This window comes from Saccopteryx bilineata, chromosome 4 (assembly GCF_036850765.1).
Source record: "Saccopteryx bilineata isolate mSacBil1 chromosome 4, mSacBil1_pri_phased_curated, whole genome shotgun sequence".
Taxonomy (NCBI): Eukaryota; Metazoa; Chordata; class Mammalia; order Chiroptera; family Emballonuridae; genus Saccopteryx; species Saccopteryx bilineata.
In genome coordinates, this window is record NC_089493.1 from 288489098 (window position 1) to 288508843 (window position 19746).

The 19746-nt window shown below is 47.1% G+C and overlaps 1 protein-coding gene and 1 non-coding gene across 13 annotated transcripts in view; one reads left to right on the forward strand and one right to left on the reverse strand.

The window, feature by feature from the left end:
• MAPK8IP3 (mitogen-activated protein kinase 8 interacting protein 3) overlaps window positions 1-17102 on the reverse strand; it is a 55365-nt gene extending 38263 nt beyond the window's left edge. For all 12 annotated transcript variants that reach the window (XM_066275317.1, XM_066275311.1, XM_066275316.1 and 9 more), the window contains exon 1: window positions 16617-17102. In XM_066275317.1, the coding sequence (XP_066131414.1) occupies window positions 16617-16934 (318 nt within the window). In that variant the 5' untranslated portion in view covers window positions 16935-17102. The remainder of the gene's footprint in view (window positions 1-16616) is intronic.
• On the forward strand, window positions 4146-4292 carry LOC136337083 (small nucleolar RNA SNORA57). Its single transcript, XR_010731794.1, has one exon. It is a non-coding gene; the product is annotated as a small nucleolar RNA SNORA57 (small nucleolar RNA).
• Window positions 17103-19746: the final 2644 nt, after the last annotated feature.

The window sequence follows — 19746 nt, forward strand, 5'->3', positions numbered from 1 at the left end:
GCACATATGAGAAAGCAATCAATGAACAACTAAGGTGTCGCAACAAAGAATTGATGCTTCTCATATCTCTCTCCCTTCCTGTCTGTCCCTATCTGTCCCTCTTTCTCTCTCTCTCTCTCTCTCTCTCTCTGACACACACACACACACACTCCTCAGAAGATGGCAATAAGAATATGACCGTTGCCCTGGCCAGATAGCTCGACTGGTTAAAGCAGGGGTAGTCAACCTTTTTATACCTACCGCCCACTTTTGTATCTCTGTTAGTAGTAAATTTTCTAACCGCCCACCGGTTCCACAGTAATGGTGATTTATAAAGTAGGGAAGTAACTTTACAAAATTTATAAAGCAGTTACAGCAAGTTAAAGCATATAATAATAATTACTTACCAAGTACCTTATGTTGGATTTTTGCTAAGTTTGGCAGAATAAATCTTTATAATACAACTTACTATAGTTAAATCTATCTTTTTATTTATACTTTGGTTGCTCTGCTACCGCCCACCATGAAAGCAGGAACGCCCCCTAGTGGGCGGTAGGGATCAGGTTGACTACCACTGGGTTAGACCATCCTCCCGACAGAGGTTGCTGGTTCTAACTCCGGTCAGGGGATATACAGGAGCAGATTGATGTTCCTGTCTCCTTCCCTTTCTCCCTTTCTCTCTCTCTCTAAAATCAATACAATAAACAGTTTTGAAAAAGAAAAAAGAAAGTGATTGTTGATTTCAGGTTTTGGTGTGTGGAAATGTCAGTTAACTCGGGGTAGCCACGGCTGTTTCCCACAATGGCCCCCAGTGCCCCGCCCTGACACCAGGCCCCAGAGACGCTCCTCCTCCAGCAGCTACTCAGAGATCTTTGTGCTGAAAACCAGTGTGGGGGGGTGGGTGGGAGCGGGGCTCCTGTCTGAAGGATGCCTTACCCTGTGCAGAGACTGAGAGGGTGGAAATCCCAGATGAGGGGCAGGCAGGGGAAGACTTGGCTTCAGACAGAAAGTCTATATTAATTAATTTAATTAAAACGAAGAAAAAATAAATGCTCCACAGCCAGGAAAACACACACAAGTGTCTAAGTTGTACAAAAAGTAAAAATAAGTGGTTGTGAATGACTGTGGATATAACCAACATATGTAGAATGAACAAATGCTCTTGATTGACTGGTAGAGATATTGTTTAAATTGGGAAATTTTAATTCCTATTACTTAAAACAAATTAAAAGAATGGCATAAACAACATATGCTTTTGTAGAAAATTCAGATGTGAGTGTTAAATAAAAAGGAGAATATTTTTTAAAAACCATAATGGTACCATCCGGAGTCAGTTAAAATTGGACAATGTTCTTGCTGGTTCGTGTTGATGAGTGCAGGTGCTGAGTGTGGAAAAGCAGGGGTGCGACCATTTTGTACAGCATTTTGTGACCTGATTTATTCACTCATTTACACTGGAGCATTTTTCTACATCAAGAAATCATCAATTCCACCACTTCCATTTTTTTATTTTTTTTTTTACAGAGACAGAGTCAGTGAGAGGGATAGATAGGGACAGACAGGAACAGAGAGAGATGAGAAGCATCAATCATCAGTTTTTTTGTTGCGACACCTTAGTTGTTCATTGATTGCTTTCTCATATGTGCCTTGACCATGGGCCTTCAGCAGACTGAGTAACCTCTTGCTCAAGCCAGCGACCTTGGGTCTAAGCTGGTGAGTTTTTGCTCAAACCAGATGAGCTCACGCTCAAGCTGGCAATCTCAGGGCTCGAACCTGGGTCCTCTGCATCCCAGTCCGAGGCTCTATCCACTGTGCCACCGCCTAGTCAGGCTCCACCACTTCCATTTTTAATAGGTCTGTGTTCCACTGTATGTGTGTGTTTACTCAATCTTATTGCCTACTGTTCGTTAAAATGTTCATTATTATCGTTACTACTTGTGTTTCTGCCCTGTGGCTTCCTACTATCTGAGACTGTGGTTGCACACTGCTGATGACTCTTCAGAAGGATATCCCAACTCATATGCCCCACAAGGTGCAGCGGTCCCCTTTCCCAGAACTCTCAGTCCATCTATATAGCTTAACATCGCTGCCAACCTGACTGGTGGGAAAATGGCCTAGTGTAATCGTCTTAAGTTTCAGTTCCTTGATTACTAGTAATATTAAACACTTTTTTTTTTTGTATTTTTCTGAAGCTGGAAACGGGGAGAGACAGTCAGACAGACTCCCGCATGCGCCCAACCGGGATCCACCCGGCACGCCCACCAGGGGCGAGGCTCTGCCCACCAGGGGGCGATGCTCTGCCCCTCCGGGGCGTCGCTCTGCCGCGACCAGAGCCACTCTAGCGCCTGGGGCAGAGGCCAAGGAGCCATCCCCAGTGCCCGGGCCATCTTTGCTCCAATGGAGCCTTGGCTGCGGGAGGGGAAGAGAGAGACAGAGAGGAAGGAGGGGAGGGGGGTGGAGAAGCAAATGGGCGCTTCTCCTATGTACCCTGGCCGGGAATCGAAGTGGGGGTCCCCCGCACACCAGGCCGACGCTCTACCGCTGAGCCAACCGGCCAGGGCTGAACTCTTTTTTCATAAATTTATTGAACATATACAGTAAGTTTTCATATAATGTCATGTGATTTTAAGTGAAATAACATATTACAAGGTCATTTTACCATAGACCAATTGATATTAACAAGAGTTAAGTTCCTACAGCATCATCAGTATAACAAAATGACTTTGAATAGAAGAACATCATTTGGGGACCCAATGTATACTGCTTCTTTTGTGGACAGCTCATTATGTCCTTTAACCAATTTCCTATCATGTGTTCATGTTTGTCTTTTTTTTCTTTCCTTTTTTTTTTTTTTTGTATTTTTCCAAAGCTGGAAACGGGGAAGCAGACAGACTCCCGCATGCGCCCGACCAGGATCCACCCAGCACGTCCACCAGGGGGCGATGCTCTGCCCATCTTGGGGCGTCGCTCTGCCGCAATCAGAGCCATTCTAGCACCTGAGGCAGAGGCCACAGAGCCATCCTCAGCGCCCGGGCAAACTTTGCTCCAGTGGAGCCTTGGCTGCGGGAGGGGAAGAGAGAGACAGAGGGGAAGGAGAGGGGGAGGGGTGGAGAAACAGATGGGCGCTTCTCCTGTGTGCCCTGGTCGGAAATCAAACCCAGGACTCCTGCACACCAGGCCAATGCTCTACCACTGAGCCAACCGGCCAGGGCCTTTTTTTTTTAAGAGAGAGAAACAGATAGGGACAATCAGGAAGGGAGAGAGATGAGAATCATCAACTTGTAGTTGTGCACTTTAGTTGTTACTTCTCATACGTGCCTTGCCTTGACCAGGGGACTCCAGCTGAGCCTGTGATTCCTTGCTCAAGCCAGTGACCTTGGGCTTTAAGTCAGTGATCTTTGGGCTCAAGCCAGTGAACTTGGGGCTTAAACCTGGAACCTCAGTGTCCCAGGTCGACATTTCATCCACTGTGCCACCACTAGTCAGACTAAATTAACTTTTTGAATAAGCATTTCACCTGCCAGAGAGCACCAGTTCTCTGGTCCTCAAGAAGGGGTCCCTGCTTTGGATGACAAATGCTCAGGGCTAGACACGGGATGAGGTGAAAACTCAGCTTGAGCCAGTGAAGAGCTGTTTGATGGGGCCGGAGGATGAAAAGTTCCTTTTTTAAACTGGCCACTGTCCCACCTCTGAGCTATCCCACTGAGGTGCTATATAAAGAAAAGGGTTCTTTGGTGCTAATATCATTTCAATAGAATTTTCCCTCATCTGTATTTCATTTTATCACCTGTATTTGATATTCAGGAGTCTGCTAAAAAAGTTTTCAAACTAAAGACAGTGTAAGAAAAAAAGGCATGTCCCTGGCTGGATAGCTCAGTTGGTTAGAGCATCATCCCGAAGTGCAGAGGTTGCTGGTTCAATCCCTGGTCAGGGTACATACAGGAACAGCTTGACATTCCTGTCTCTATTTCTCTCTCTCTCTCTCTCTCTCTCCTTTCCCTTCTCACTAAAATCAATAAATAAAACAACAAAAAAAGAAAATTACAAAAAAAAAAGGGCAGTGGAAGAAAACCACTCCCAGATTTGCCCCCCTCCACAGTCTTAAGGTCAGACAGACTTCCCTAGACCTATCCTGAAAGGTGATCATTAAAATCCAACGTAGGAACCCTCCTCTTCTCGGCGGGCTCGGGCGTGCGGTCCCGATCCCGGTAACGTCGGAGGCAGAGGGCAAGGGCCCCAGCCCTCTCAGTGTCATGTCTTTGGTGCTGACGGCTTCCAGTCCGCTGGTTCTATCCTCAAGCGCTGGGACACGGTAAAAAACAAAACAAAACACTAACGTAGGAGACAGTGTCAAAAAGCTTTATCATGCTATATTTCTGATGAAGTTGGCCCCCAAACTGGGTCACATGCAGAAAACCTCTGGCGATGATATTTTAAGGCCTTTCAGCGTCAGGAAATGTGGAGACATTAACCAACGGAGGCTGTGGGCATGGACAGCCTCAAGGCCAAAGGCAAAGGCCCGGCAGGGACAGGGTGATGGGTCCCACTCTGGGTGGACTGACACACAGGACACTTTGGTTCCCTGGTCACATGGAATCCTGGTACCAGAGAGAGAGTCACACAGGTGGGAAATGCTCAGTTCTTAGTAACCAACATCCCTTCCATCCTCTACCAGGGGTCCCCAAACTTTTTACACAGGGGGCCAGTTCACTGTCCCTCAGACCGTTGGGGGGCCGCCACATACAGTGCTCCTCTCACTGACCACCAGTGAAAGAGGTGCCCCTTTCCGGAAGTGCAGCGGGAGCTGTATAAATGGTTTCAGGTGGCCACATGCGGCCCGCGGGCCGTAGTTTGGGGATGCCTGCCTAGGCACTGCCAGCTGACAAAGGGTGTGAGTGCTCATGGGGAGCAACTCCCCAGAAGAACAAAAAGCCCAAAGAAACCCATAGGGACTATTACCAGAAGACTCAAGAGGCCCGCGGCCGTGGCCAGCCTCACCCGCCCTGCCGGGGGCCCAAGGGTGCCTGAGCAGGGTAAGGACCGCTGCTGTCCAGTATGCCCATCCCTCCTGGTCTCAGAGGTCATCTTACCAGACAGGGTTCCAAGTTTAAGAAAATGTCACAGCCTGACTAGGTGGTGACACAGTGGATAGAGCGTCGGCCTGGGATGCAGAGGACCCAGGTTCAAAACCCCGAGGTTGCTGGCTTGAGCGCAGGCTCACCAGCTTGAGCACAGGGTCACTAGCTTGAGTGTGGGATCATAGACATGACCCCATGGAGGCTAGCTTGAGCCGAAACATTGCTGGCTTGAAGCCCAAGGTAGCTGGCTTGAGCAAGGGGTCACTCAGACTGTTGTAGCCCACGGTCAAGGCACATATGAGAAAGCAATCAGTGAACTAAGGAACTGCAACAAAGAACTGATGCTTCTCATCTCTTTCCCTTCCTTTCTGTCTGTCCCTATCTGTCCTTCTCTCTGTCTCTGTCACACACAAAAAAGAAAATGTCACAAACACAATATGATGCTCTACAGCTTAAAAGAAACCCTCTTCTTTCTTTCCCTTTTGAAAAAATTACTTCATTGTCATTAAGGTAACTGGAATATGCCATGCGATCTCGATACACTATTACAAGGAATAACTAACGCAAAGGGACAGAGCCTGGCCAAGACTAATAAACAAACACCAAATCTTTGCTTTTTATGAGGAAATGCTCAAGGCTAGACTTGGGGGGACGTAAAAATGATCCTGACAGCTGAACAGTACTTGATGGGGCTGGGAATAAAGTAGGAGCTAGCTTTGTGTTGGTAGTTAAATAAATAAATGAAGAAAAGAAGTTGCAAATTGAAGTCATCTTCCAACAGAGGGGAGGGGAGCTGTAGCAGGTGGACAGAGGTGTGAGTAGGGAACTTTTAAAACTGGGTTAGAGTCAGAAAAAAAATTCAATAGATGTTTTCAAAGAAGAAAATATTTTTATTTACAGACCACTTACTTTATTTTTAGATTTAAAAGAATCAAGAACTTTCAGCTGGGGGTAGGGGACGGAGGCTGGGGACCAGGTAAGGTAGAGACTAAGTTAAGTCTACAAAGAGTAGACTATCTGAGTAGTATCTCTAGCCTCCGGAAGGCATGACTAGAGCAAAGTGAGAACTTCCTACACATGTTCAGTATATATACAATGGATTTGAGTATGTTTGGAATTGTTATCTGTCTAACAAAGTCTAATCAAAATGTCATGTAGCACATGAAAACCCATGGATATTTAAGGCAACTCTTATAGAAACCTTTGAGTACCCCGCAAAAAGCAACAACAGCAGTTATACAATTGAAAACGCACCAGCATGGCTTATCCTTAACATCTAGATACAAAATACCTAATTCCCACTTCTAAAGACTAATATACCACAGTCCCCTTTTAGATTTGTTTTAAAAACATACATTCCCCCTCTTTCCCATTAATAAAGTGCTCTGTTTTAAAATTAAATTCAACTTTGGTTTTTAGTATTTCATTTTTGGAGAATTTTGAAAAAACAAACTGAAATAACCTGAGTGTGGGCTTTTCCAAAATCTAGGAATCAAAGAAAGCTTTTCTTAATATTCCATGGAATAAGACATTCTTTCCATTTTATATATAAAAGCAAAGTAAAGAAGCTTTTTGCCTGACCAGTGGTGGTGCAGCAGATAGGAGCGCTGACTGACTTGGGACGCTGAGATCCCAGGTTCAAAACGCTAAGGTCACCGACTTGAGCACAGACTCACCAGCTTGAGTGCGGGGTCAAAGGCTTGAGCGTGGGATTATCGACATCATCCCATGGTTGCTGGCTAGAGCCCAAAGGTCACGAACTTAAAGCCCAAGGTCACTGGCTTGGCTGGAGCCCCACCTACCCCCACTCCAAGGCATGTATGAGAAGCAATCAATGAACAACTAAAGTGCCACAACTATGAGTTGATGCTTCTCATCTCTCTCCCTTCCTGTCTCTCTCTCTAAAAAAACAACCACCAGAAGCTGACTTTTCATGTCAAATCAAAATTAAGACAACAGAAACCAACATTCTCAATTCCCAGAATGCAAGAGAGATTACTAGGTAAACACTCTTGCAGAATGTAATTATTAAGAGTTTTGGTAACTTTCATAAATCAAGGTTATTTTAATAACAAAGTAAGTGAACATATTAAATTTAATTCTTCCCTTTTAGACGCCCTTTAGGTCAGGGTTACACATAGGAAATAACTCAACTGTAGCTGGTTAAAAATGAACCCAACAAAAAATCAAAGATCTTGTTCTTTTCCATTATTGATCATTTAATTCCTTCCTGGGGATGAAGGCATAGAGTGAATTTCCGGAAGTAAAGTGGGGTTTTGGGGGGTCTTTTATATTAGGGCAGACAGAGTTAACACCTGGGGTGCTGGGTGCAGGCTTCTGCGCTGGGAGGAGACACCTTCTCCTGCTGGCTAGTTCCAGGTCCCCACAGTGACATGACTTCCTGACATGATCAATAAGTAAGTATATTTACAGAGGAGTCAGAGGGGACCCTGAACTCCTAAGACCTCACACCACCAATGTTCTTTTACAGCTTCTTTTCTCCATTTCTCATAACTGTGCCACCACTTAGATCTAGAACGCAGGTAAGCAGAGTAAGACGTGAGTGTGGGGGCCCTGGAATTACAAGAGCTGCCCCCGAGACCCATTGGGTGACACAGGGAGAGAGAGGGAAGGGTCTTGACACATGTCTGAGAGACCAGGCCACCAAGCTGAAATCCAAGGATCAGGTTGGATTCATAAAAACCAAAGATTTCCCCATCTTTACGTTAAAGGGACTGCTAGTTCAGCATCTGCCTAAAAAGAATCCCAACAAATGGCACTATTAAATTCACACTAATTTTCAATAATTTGTAAGACAGACAGAAAAATATATATGTGTGAGTGTATAAAAATTGACCCTGGCTGGTTGGCTCCGTGGATAGAGCATCTGTCCAGCGTGCAGATGTCCCATGTTCAATTCCCGGTCAGAGCACAGAGGAGAAGCAACCATCTGCTTCTCTTCCCCTCTCTCTCCCCTTCTCTCTCTCTGCCCCTCTCATAGCCAGTGGCTTGATTGGTTCTAGTGTCAGCCCTAGGCACTGAGGATAGCTTGGCTGATCCAAATGTTGGCCTCAGGAGCTGAGGATAGCTATGTTGATTTGACCATCAGCCACAGACAGGGGTTGCCAGGTAGATCTCGGTTGGGGCGCATGTTGGAGTCTGTCTCTATCTCCCCTCCTCTCATTTAAAAAATAAATAAAAATTAAAAAAAAATATATATATACACATGCACACACATGCATATATATGTTATATTATATATATTAAGTATAGCATATATTATGTTTGGTAGCTAGAGAAATAAGAAAATAAGCATCCCATCCTGGAAAAATTGTCCCTGGGGAGAAATTATTCTCAAGTAAACTATATTCTGGCTTCCAAAACTTCCTAATCCACTCAGCTTCTACCTCGCTCCTGTGCAACCTAACAGGAGACAGGCTAAGGACGCACCAGCTCCCCGTTCTGAAGACAGGCTCTTGTCCAGAACTAACACTGTACACTTGAGACAGCCCATAGCCACTTGCACAAGAGCCCAGGGGCTTTTTGCCTTGATCTGGCTATTTCCTGGGAAGAAAGCAGTGGTGAAAAGACGAGTGTGGGTAAGGTCAGAGGACAGATCTGAGATGAAGTAGAATAGAAGGAAGGGCACTCGAAGAGCACGGGAAACACGAGGCCCGGGGAGGTGCACCAGAACTCTAGTGAAAGGCATTCCTTTGAATCTGTCGCTGTTGATAACCAGAATCTAAACTTCCTAACCCCCACCTACCCCGTCCCACTTAACTTGGCATTTCTCACATCTCTTGCCCATAAGAAGTGGTCAAAAAAAGTCACTGATTGCCCTGGCAGGTTGGCTCAGTGGTAGAGCATCGGCCTGGCGTGCAGAAGTCCCGGGTTCGATTCCTGGCCAGGGCACACAGGAGAAGCGCCCATCTGCTTCTCCACCCCTCCCCCATTCCTTCCTCTCTGTCTCTCTCTTCCCCTCCCGCAGCCGAGGCTCCATTGGAGCAAAGATGGCCCTGGCGCTGGGGATGGCTCCTTGGCCTCTGCCCCAGGCGCTAGAGTGGCTCTGGTCTCAGCAGAGTGACACCCCGGATGGGCAGAGCGTCGCCCCTGGTGGGCGTGCCGGGTGGATCCCGGTCGGGCGCATGCGGGAGTCTGTCTGACTGTCTCTCCCCGTTTCCAGCTTCAGAAAAATACAAAAAAAAAAAAAAAAAAAAAAAGTCACTGATTAAAGACTATGCAGACTCTCAGTGTCTGCAAATGTTTCATTTCCTCGGGGCGAGACTTTTCCACCCTGGTAACGGAGGTGATTTCTTAGGACACCTAGTCCCGGCAGGCCCCCAGCTGACTCTAGTTCTCTAGAACAAGTTAGTGAGGAGCGCCGCAGGGCGTGAACTGACAAACGCAGGAGGTTATGGAGCAGTGAAGCTGCTAGCCCGTCAATAGGATAGACAAACACCCGCACAACGGATACTGCTCAGCACCAAAGGAATGAATAAAAGGACAACACTAGCAACTACCTGGATGAATCTCAAAATCATTGTTGACTCAAGGAAGCCAGACCAAAAAAAAAAAAAAAAGATACACTGTGTGATGCCATTCATATAAAGTTCTTAAAAAACGCAAATTAATCGACAGTGACAGAAGCAGATTGGTGGGGGCCAGGGGATAGAAGCAAGAAGAGAGACTCCTGAGGGGCACGAGGAGACCTTGGGGACAATGATGATCATCATTATTTGATTGTGGGGATGGTTTCTGCGGTATTAGTGTGTCAAAACTCAACAAACCACACACTTCCAATATGTCTAGTGCATTGACCTCAATAAAGTTGTTGTTGTTGTTGTTGTTGGAAGGAAGGAAGGAAGGAAGGGAAGGAGGGAGGGAGGGAAGAAAGAAGGAAAGAGAGAGAAAGAGATAGAGCGCAAAGAGAAAAGGAAGCCCCAGGTCAAAGATTTAATTCTGTGTCATCCACACCAGACAACTCCTAGGTGCTGGGATTTCCTACCAGACCTCTTCGCAGCCTTTCTGAGAATTGCATCACCTCTGCTTTCCTAAATAGCTGGCTTTGTTGTTGTTGTTGTTGTTGATCTCACATTTCTGCTGTCTGGTCTCCTGTATCAAACCCACTGCTCTGGGATCTCCCCTCCTTCTGAACATGTTCACAGAAACAGCAAAAACAATTCGCCTTTCAGCATCTTCCTCTCGCAGAAAGCTGAGAACAGAAACGTTTCCATGCCTGCCCTTACAGAGAAGTGACTGAGCCAGACAGTGCTGGCTACAATGCTCAGCACAACAGTCCCAACTACATGTGGCTATTTATACTCAAATTAGTTGAAATAAAACAAAAATAAAACCTCACTTCCTCAGTTGCATGAGCCACATTGGAAGCGTCAGTGGTCCCATGTGGCCATGGACTACTGAAGTGGACAGCACTAGATGGAAATTTCCATCATCACAGAAAGTTGTGCTAGACAAATGGTTACTTCACTCAAACCACAGAAAGAGTCTTGGCTCTCATGAGTTGAATATATAGCTCAATGTAGTGTGTGCAGAGGTAGAGGAAAGCTGCCTTGCCCTCATCCACACATACACAGATGAGAAGCATCTCTTTGGGGTACGTGATCAGGGAGAAAAGAACCGGAAGGACACCAACGGGGAGCAGGTGTGGGGGCGTTGAGGGGCAAGGCACAGTGTGGGGCCTGCTCCCGAGTTGGGGCAATATGGAAGGTCTGTGGTAGTCCTACTGGAGTGATGGGGATCATTCACTCTCCACATGCACTTATTTAAGCAGCCAGCATCTGATGTGCTCCGTGCCGCCTCTGTGCCAGATGTGCACAGGAGCCAGCCAGTGGTGCAGTCAGTGGGAACAGCATGCAAAGGGGGTGGAAGGGAGTGGAAGAACAGTGGGCCATGGTACAGAGAGCAGAGGGAGGTGGGGCAAGGTCAGGCCTCAGAGGGGTTCAAACAGAAGGGGGTCTGTTTACTCAAAGTAATCCCTGCCCCTGCCTTTCACTCTACATCTCATGCCCTCATTTTATCACTACCTTAGGATGTATGGCAGCATCCCCCCAACATCTCTCCACTCCAGTGCCTGCCCCAGGACAGCAGGGACCTAATCCTCAGAGCCTGCAGCCAAGCCTGGCGCTCAGGATGTTGTGCTGAATGAGTCAATGGATGAGCGAAGAGGGAGGTATGACCTCTTCCTTAGAAATTCACTCTGGCTAAAGAAGGGTTGGGATTGGGGAGATCAATGTAACAGTGGCAACTGGAACCAGGATGGTAGCAATGAAGATTAAAACAAGAAGACACATTAAAACAAAAACTGGGGGGAACGACATGATGAATGGAGAATTGACTTGGGGTGGTGAATACACCATACAGAGTATATACAATGTGTTGTAGAATTATACACCTGGAACCTATAATATTGTTAACCGGTGTCACAGCCCCCCTCCAAAAAAACTGGGCCAGCCCTGATTGAGTAGCTCAGTTGGTTAGAGTGTTGACACACCAACAAATGCATAAACAACTAAAATAACAAACCAATGTCTCTCTCTCTCTCTAAAACTCAATATAAATTCAAAAACAAATTGGACCAAAAGAATGCTGAAACTTAGTGAGCAACTGGATATGGAAGGTGACAAAGATGACCCCAGGGCCCTGACTTTTAACAGGGCACAGGAAACAAATGCCTGGAAAGTCACGTTGTCTCACTGCTGACAATGCTCCCGGTTCAGTCTCTTGCAATTATTTTTGACCCTCACAATAAACAGAAGTGCCTCATACTGTGTGTCCTCTCCCCAGTACCCATCTGGTGTACAGTAAGGATTTAAGAGATTCTGAGACAAGCTCAACATCACCTCTGGGGGCTTCCTGAATAGGGGGATGAGGTCACGTGAAAGCCACGCTGAAGAACATCCTACAAAATAACTGGCCTGTGACATCATAATCAAGGTCGTTAAAAGCAGAAAGGATCCGAGACAGAGCAGAGGAGACCAGGGGAACATATACGACTACTAAGGTCTCAGCAGAGAGGGAGCGATGAAGGAAGAGTAATGTGGAGAAAAGTTCACATTTGGGACTCTGGGTGAAAAGTATGATTTTTGCAACCTTTCTATAAATTGTTCCAAAACATAAAATTTTTAAAAAGCTTAAAAATAAAAACCTAGATATTAAATTTAATTCAGTAATCTGTTTTGGAAGAACTTGTGCCAGTCCTTGACCCTGATGTCCAACTGCCACCAAAGGGTCCCTGCAATGGCAGGATGGGACGCAGCAGCAGGGCTGCAGGCTGGGAGGCCTCTATACCAAAGCGGGCATCTTACCCAAGTGTTCACCCTAACAGGTAAGTGCCTCTCCTTGCTCTTGCATGCCTATTCCCCCACAAAACGGGGGTAGAGGGAGATTTCAGTGTACTCCTGGTGACTCTAGTACAGTTACAATGGGCCAACATTTGCAGGCAACTAGGAAAGGCAGCTCAGGCCACCAAATCTTAATGGTCTAAAATAGACACACAATTTAAAAAAACTGCTCTTGGCCCTGGCCAGTTGGCTCAGTGGTAGAGCATCGGCCTGGCGTGCAGGAGTCCCAGGTTCGATTCCCGACGAAGGCACACAGGAGAAGCGCCCATCTGCTTCTCCACCCCTCCCCCTCTCCTTCCTCTCTGTCTCTCTCTTCCCCTCCCACAGCCAAGGCTCCATTGGAGCAAAGTTGGCCCGGGCGCTGAGGATGGCTCTGTGGCCTCTGCCTCAGGCACTAGAATGGCCCTGGTTGCAACAGAGCAACACCCCAGATGGGCAGAGCATCGCCCCCTCATGGGCGTGCCGGGTGGATCCCGGTCGGGCGCATGCGGGAGTCTGTCTGACTGCCTCCCCGTTTCCAACTTCAGAAAAATACAAAAAAAAACCTGCTCTTAATATTGCAAGAAGAAATCACATAACTAGTCCAAGCAGTGGTGAATTTACTATTTGTAATGTGGAAAGCAAGAAGAAAAACTTCTGATGCACTGTATCAGTTTGCTTAGGAAAAAAAGGCAAAATGATCATCTCTATGGAGTAAGAGTATGACAGCCCACGCCTCCAGCTTAATCCTACCCAAATTACTTGTATATAACTATAAAAGTTTTGGGTCAAACTTTCCTCGTTGGATGCTTTCTCACACGGCACCAAATGCTGTTGTATGGGCGAATAACTACACATATGTCTGTTCTATAGCATCCACTTGGGTTGCTTGGGATGGGTTGGGACTGTTGCTAGCAGTTTTCAGGACAAGGATTTTAAGAAAACTGATGGCTACTAAACTCACGCCTGTCTGTCTCTCAAACATTATTTTTCCTCCCATAAGCTAAGTACTTGATCATTGCAAGAAGACAGCTCGTGGCTGCCCAGGGAATCAGCACATGGAGCCCTTCGCTTGCTCTCACCTCAGGTTACTAACGAGGGGCATCTCCAGCTGTCCCAGTCAATTGCCCATTTCTAACCTTCTTCTCTAATGGAAAAGAACTTGGTGGATTTTAAAAACTTTCAGCATTTTTTAGTCCTCTGCAGCAACTGCAGAAGCCAGCAATTGGTCCAATTAGCTCTGCAAGCTTGAGTGGGAGTCACTGGTCTCAATGACAAGGGCAAAAGCTGTACAAGGAGAGGCTAAGATGCCCAGCACTTACTAACCAAAGCTGCCCCGCAAATCCATCAAGGTGCTCCTCCCTGACTGCTACATCTGCGGCGCGGCAGTTCTCCAGGGATGGGACTTGGCACTTGAGATGAAAGCAGCTTGTCATGTCTGGCAGCCCACTTGCTTTACAGAGGCAGCCATTGCAGCTGGAGAGGGGAAGACTGGTCACCGGGTACATGGCTCCCAAGGGCAGGGCTGGCACTCAAGTCTGTGTCTGCAGACTCCACGACTTAGGTCCTCTCCCTGGACTCCACCATCTCTAGCTACCACCACTCCCATTGAATAAGCAGTCCCGGGACCAAGGAGCCACTCTAGGACCAGAACAGATTTGCAATCCCTCACCGCAGTTATTACAGGCAGGAAGTAGAAGACTGTTGTTTGCTCTGCCCCAGCCTTTCTTCAAAAAAAAATCTGGAGATTCTGTCTGCTCCGAAGGCTGCAGGCGGCTCAAGTTACCTATCTCTGACTAAGCCTTTTTAAGCAGAGTGGTCATGTTCCGGAGTTACTCTGTAACACGACCATGTCTGCAGCGTGTGACATGCCAGCTCCTGTTATCGGACACACATCTGTGATCTCAATTCCCGCCTAGGAAAAGAGGCCGATCCACAATGCACAGTGGTCCTTTCCACAGAATCGAAAATGAATGCCTTCTGGGTTTCATAAATGAGCTAGAATGCCAAAATGGTTATAGGATTTGGCTTTTTTCTTTAGTTGTAACATCACTTGCGGTCTTTCCAAGGGTGGACATCTAATCACATCTAATCACAGTCTCAGTGCTGGCTACCCAAGCATTTGCTTCATGGCTCATGTTCCAGAAGCTCTGGGTAGCTTTTCCTAATAGCTGGGGTAATAGTGGGTTTTGGCATTGAAGGCATTCTTTTCCAAACCACATTTGCACTGCCCACCAGCTCTTAATCCAGGGGAGTGGGGGTGGGAGGCCAGAAGCATACTCGCTTGTGGCTGCACTTAAACTGCACAGAACACAACAGAGACCTAATCCATGCAGAACTAATTCTTAAGCTAGAAAGTTCTAATTCTTAAGTCTTAGAGTTGTCCACCTTGGTTTTCTGCTTTTAGTTCCTTCTCATCCACTATATTGACCACACTGCTACTGATGAAAGAAAACAAACTTACTTAAAACCTCAGTTAGGCATCAAATGGCCACCAAGAGTGGTCAGAGAAGAGGAAGGTGCTGCCCAGTACCAGACGGGCAGCCATAGCCTCATGTGTAGGCAAGGGGAGCCGCAGTGCTCTAGTCCTTGTGGGGTACAGTTCTCCGACTTCCCTCAGTAGCATGACGGGGAAGGAAGAGCCCAGGCCGGAAGTCAAGGGGCTGGGTCCTGGCCTGGCTCTTCAAGGGCATGTGACCTTGGTCCAGTTCCCCCACTTCACAGAGCCAGTGCTTTCTCCTGTAAATGCCAAGGGCTGCTGTGAACTCTAACATCCTATGAGCTCTTGCATCCCCTTGAGTTTTACATCAGTTTTGGTGGAGCTTGGCCCCCCAATCAATAGACAGATTTCTTCACACGCATGAAACCAAAAGCAAAATGAGTCACTCTAAGTAGGAATAATACAAGGAATTGTTAATTTTTTATAAACATGCCTTAAACCAAACTAGGGCATAAACCACTCTGGTCCAAGAAAAAGACAAAATACTGAAACAATCTTCTATTTCAGTGCTAAAGTAAAAAATGTGTTCAGGCCCTGGCCGGGTAGCTCAGTCGGTTAGAGCACCGTCTGGATACACGAAGGTTGAGGGTTCCATCCCGTCAGGGTACATACAAGAATCAACCAATGAGTACACAAATAACTCTCTCCCCCTTCCTCTCTAAAAAATAAAAATCAAGAAAGAAAAAAAAAAGAATGTGTTCAGCCAAATTAATTGAAAAGTTTAACTCATTTAAGAAACTTTCTATTCACAAGTCAAAGAGCATCACCTAATGCCTAGAATAACAGAATGTCAGGTCTTAGAGGTCATCTAGGGCAATTGACTCCTTTGACTGAAAATCAAAATGCAGACTGGGCAAGGTCACAAAGGCAAAACAGGGATAGGAACCCACATCCTACATCTGCTTGGGTCTGCCACATGGTCAGTGCTAAATATTCGATGGTGAATGAATGAAGTTAAGTGGTATTCCCTACAATGCACAGTACTTCGAACTGGTTCACAAATAAGTGAAGTTCCAGGTTATGGAGATATCCTAGCACACAAGTATTTCAAAATTCTACTTTTAGCTCCTTAAAAAGCCAGACTGGAATTTCTCGGCGTTTCCCACCTAAGCTAAGTATTTTCCCAACAGGGCAAAGAAATCACCTCTGGAAACCTGGAGTCTTTTACCTGGCATCAGAGGAGCAGCCTGACTGCAGCTTTAGTCATGTGTTTACGAACAGACCCACCCACGTCACAGGCCTTTAAAACACTGGATTAGGGACAAGGAAAAGGTCTTCTGACAACAGACTTCTGCTGCAAAACCGTTTAAGAATTTCAGAAATCCCTTTTCTGGGAGGGCTTAGAATGGCAGCAACAAGAATTAGCAATTGGGGTCTAGGAAACTGGTTTGCGAAAAACACAGAAAAGCAGAAAGAACTGGGAGTCTAGAACCAGATGCGGGTACAGAGGGGAGACCGAGGACTGGCCCGAGGCCAGGAGCTGGAGTGAAGCCAGGTGGTTCAGGGCTCCGGGCTCTGGGTTAGAGCAGCAGACGAGGAGGAAGGGGGAGCCAGGGCGCATCCCTAGGCCCGGCTAGGGAACCCAGGACTTCGAGGGCCGTGCAGGGAGGGGCGGGCCGGACAGGGTCCCCGGGCGGGGCGGGGCCCCCGGGCGGGGCCGAGGGCGGGGCAGGAGTTCGCGATCCACGGGCGGGTCCCCCGCGCGGCCGGCCCACGCACCTCTTCGGCCTGCTTGCGCAGCGCCTTCTCGCGCTCGTACTGGGTGAGCAGCTGCTCGTTGTCCTCGCGCAGCAGCTCCAGTTCTACCTCGTGCTCCTGGTTCTCGCTGAGCACCGAGTCCAGGTTCTCCAGTACGTTCACCACGAGCGGCATGAGCTCCTTGACCACCTCCTCGTCATAGCAGTGGATGAGGCGCTCGAACTCGCGGTAGATGGAGCCCGCCAGGCCCGACACCCGCTCCGACATCACGGAGCCGGAACAGTAATCATCCTGGTACACCACCACTCCGCCACCCTCGTCCATCTGGATCTCCATCATCGTGGCCACCGCCGCCGCCAGCGCGACCCGCTGTCCGCCGGCGCGCCTGCTCTCCGCCCCGGGTGCCTTTAGCCCGCAGGCCGCGGCCCGTTATCTCCGTCGCAGCCGCTATCGCTGTAGCCTCAGGATTCAGCAGCCGCCCGCCGGTGCCGCTGGTCCTGATGCTGCGTCCGTCACTCAGCGGCCGGAAGTCCCGCCTCCCGGAAGTCCCGCCCGGCGGGCCGAGAGGGTGGTGGCCGCGGGTACGGCCGCAGCCCCGCGGCGCCGCTAGGGGTCGCAGGGGCCGTGACGTAAGAGGAGCCCGATCTCAAGGCCAGAAAGAATCTAGGCCCAGCCGGGCAGGGAGCGCTTCCGGGCAGGTTTATCACCGTCGCTATACGCCAGTGCCTGTCACATTTAGCGTATTCCCGTCAACTCGCTCTCAGACACCGGCCTGGACTTTTAAGTGACTTAGCATATGTCCCAACACCATATATAGACGATAGTGTCCGGTTTAGAGACTTCAACGAGCATCCCTGCGCCCACTCTCCTCTCAGAAGTGACCAAAGTGCTTGCCTGGTGTACTTTGATTTACCTTCATAGTTTTGCTGCACTGTAGTGCGCACTCCTAGAGTAAGCATTCACAGCTTCCCTTCAAATACTGCCTACACTGTCCCCTCTGGGATTCCATTAAGTGCAAGCTGCCCATCTCATCCTAAAATCCAGTTAATAATTTTCATTTAGTCTCTTTGATGTCCTGCATTTTGTGTAACTTCTTCAGATTTCCTAGTTTCTCATCGGATACGTGTAATCTTTTAATCCCAACCATTGAGTTGTAAACTTCAATGGTTATATTTTAAATTTCTATTTGTCCTATACAATTTTCTAATATTCTACCAATTCGGATATGCTCTCATTTCTTCCACTTTTAGCTACTTATTTTAAATCTTAGTTTTGTTTTGCTTTTTTAATCTCAAAATTATATCTGCAGTCTTTGCAGGTCCGATTCCATTGTTTTGGTTGACTCTTGCTCGGGCTGCTACCTTCCTTGAAGCTAGTATTCCTTGTATCTACAATACATCTGTGGAAATACTTTTAGGCCCAAATTCAAAATAAGTAGCTCCAGAGGATTTATTTTCTTTTACAGGCATGAGGACACCATGAGCCCAAGGCTGACACTTTCAGTGTGGGGGCCACACAGGCAGTGTGAATTCTGACCAAAGCCAAATCAAATCATAAGACAGCTTCTTGCTAACAGAAATGCTCTCACCCCTGCCTTTCACCTAATGAAATGCTTCAAGATCCAATCATCCTGATGACAGGAACCTCTCATCCTAACCTAACTGTGCCAAATCATTCACGTAGTGCCCTAAACACTATTGCACACTTTGTGCCCTTGAAGCCTAATAGGCTGTATGGATGCCCACCCACCCAACTAAAAGATAAACAGGGTTCAGTCTTAGATTCAGATTGCCTTAGCTTTGATCCTAGCTAAGTGCCTTAATCATTGTTTCCAAACCTGTAAAACAGCCTAAAAATATTACCATCATACTAGGAATGTTATAAAGTAAAGCCAGTCCACAAGAGGGATTTAGTGCCTGCCATCTCTAGCCAATAGTAAGCATGCAATAATGTTATATAGAATTATTTTTAAGTGTGAGATCAGAAGCATCACCTCATAATTACTTCACTTTGATTGCTCCTCTAATGTGCCTTGACTATGGGGCTCAAGCCAAGCCAGTGACTGCTTGCTCAAGCCAGCAACCTTGGGTTTTCAAACCTGGGACCTCAGCATCCCAGGTTGATGCTCTGTGCCACCACCAGGCTGTTGGTATTATATTCTCAAAATGAGGAAAAAGAGGTGAATTTTTTCTTTCCTGATAAGTTACAGGAAAGCTTGTGAGTGTTTTAGGAAATGTTTAAGACTTCTGCCTTATACCATTTTCAGAAATTTGACCCCTCTGAATTCCAGTAGTAAATTCAGTCAGGTAGCACCTACTCCCAAGAGAGGTCAACTGACTTGGCCATCAACTTGATTAGTTTTTATTACTAACATAATTAGACAAACTTGTTACTTGAAATTGGCTAAAACAAAATAAAGTTTTTAACATGATATGCTGATGCTTACTGAAGAATGCAGCGAGAACACTCGAGAGCTCAACCTGACTAGTACTTCTTAATAAAAGAATCGGCTTCCTTTCATATTTGTAAAGATAATTTGGACTACATCTTTTTCTCATTACAAGACCCTAAAATGTCAGATGGACACACAGGTTTCAAAAGTTCTACTTTGGCCCTGGCCGGTTGGCTCAGCGGTAGAGCGTCAGCCTGGCGTGCAAGAGTCCCGGGTTCAATTCCCGGCCAGGGCACACAGGAGAAACGCCCATCTGCTTCTCCACCCCTCCCCCTCTCCTTCCTCTCTGTCTCTCTCTTCCCCTCCCGCAGCCAAGGCTCCACTGGAGCAAAAAGTTGGCCCGGGTGCTAAGGATGGCTCTATGGCCTCTGCTTCAGGCACTAGAATGGCTCTGGTTGCAACAGAGCAACGCCCCAGATGGGCAGAGCATCACCCCCTGGTGGGCATGCCGGGTGGATCCTGGTTGGGCGCATGCGGGAGTCTGTCTGACTGCCTCCGTTTCCAGCTTCGGACTTTAATTTCTAAGTATCCTTAATGCTTGATGAAAAGTCACCTAGGTCCTTGTATTGTCCCTCTAATTTCTTCTGTTAATTTTAGGTAGCACTTAGTAGTCACATAAAACAAGAACACTCCATTCATGATCTCCAAGAACACTAAGGATTAAGAATGTAATGACTTCAGCCTGACTGGTGGTTGCTC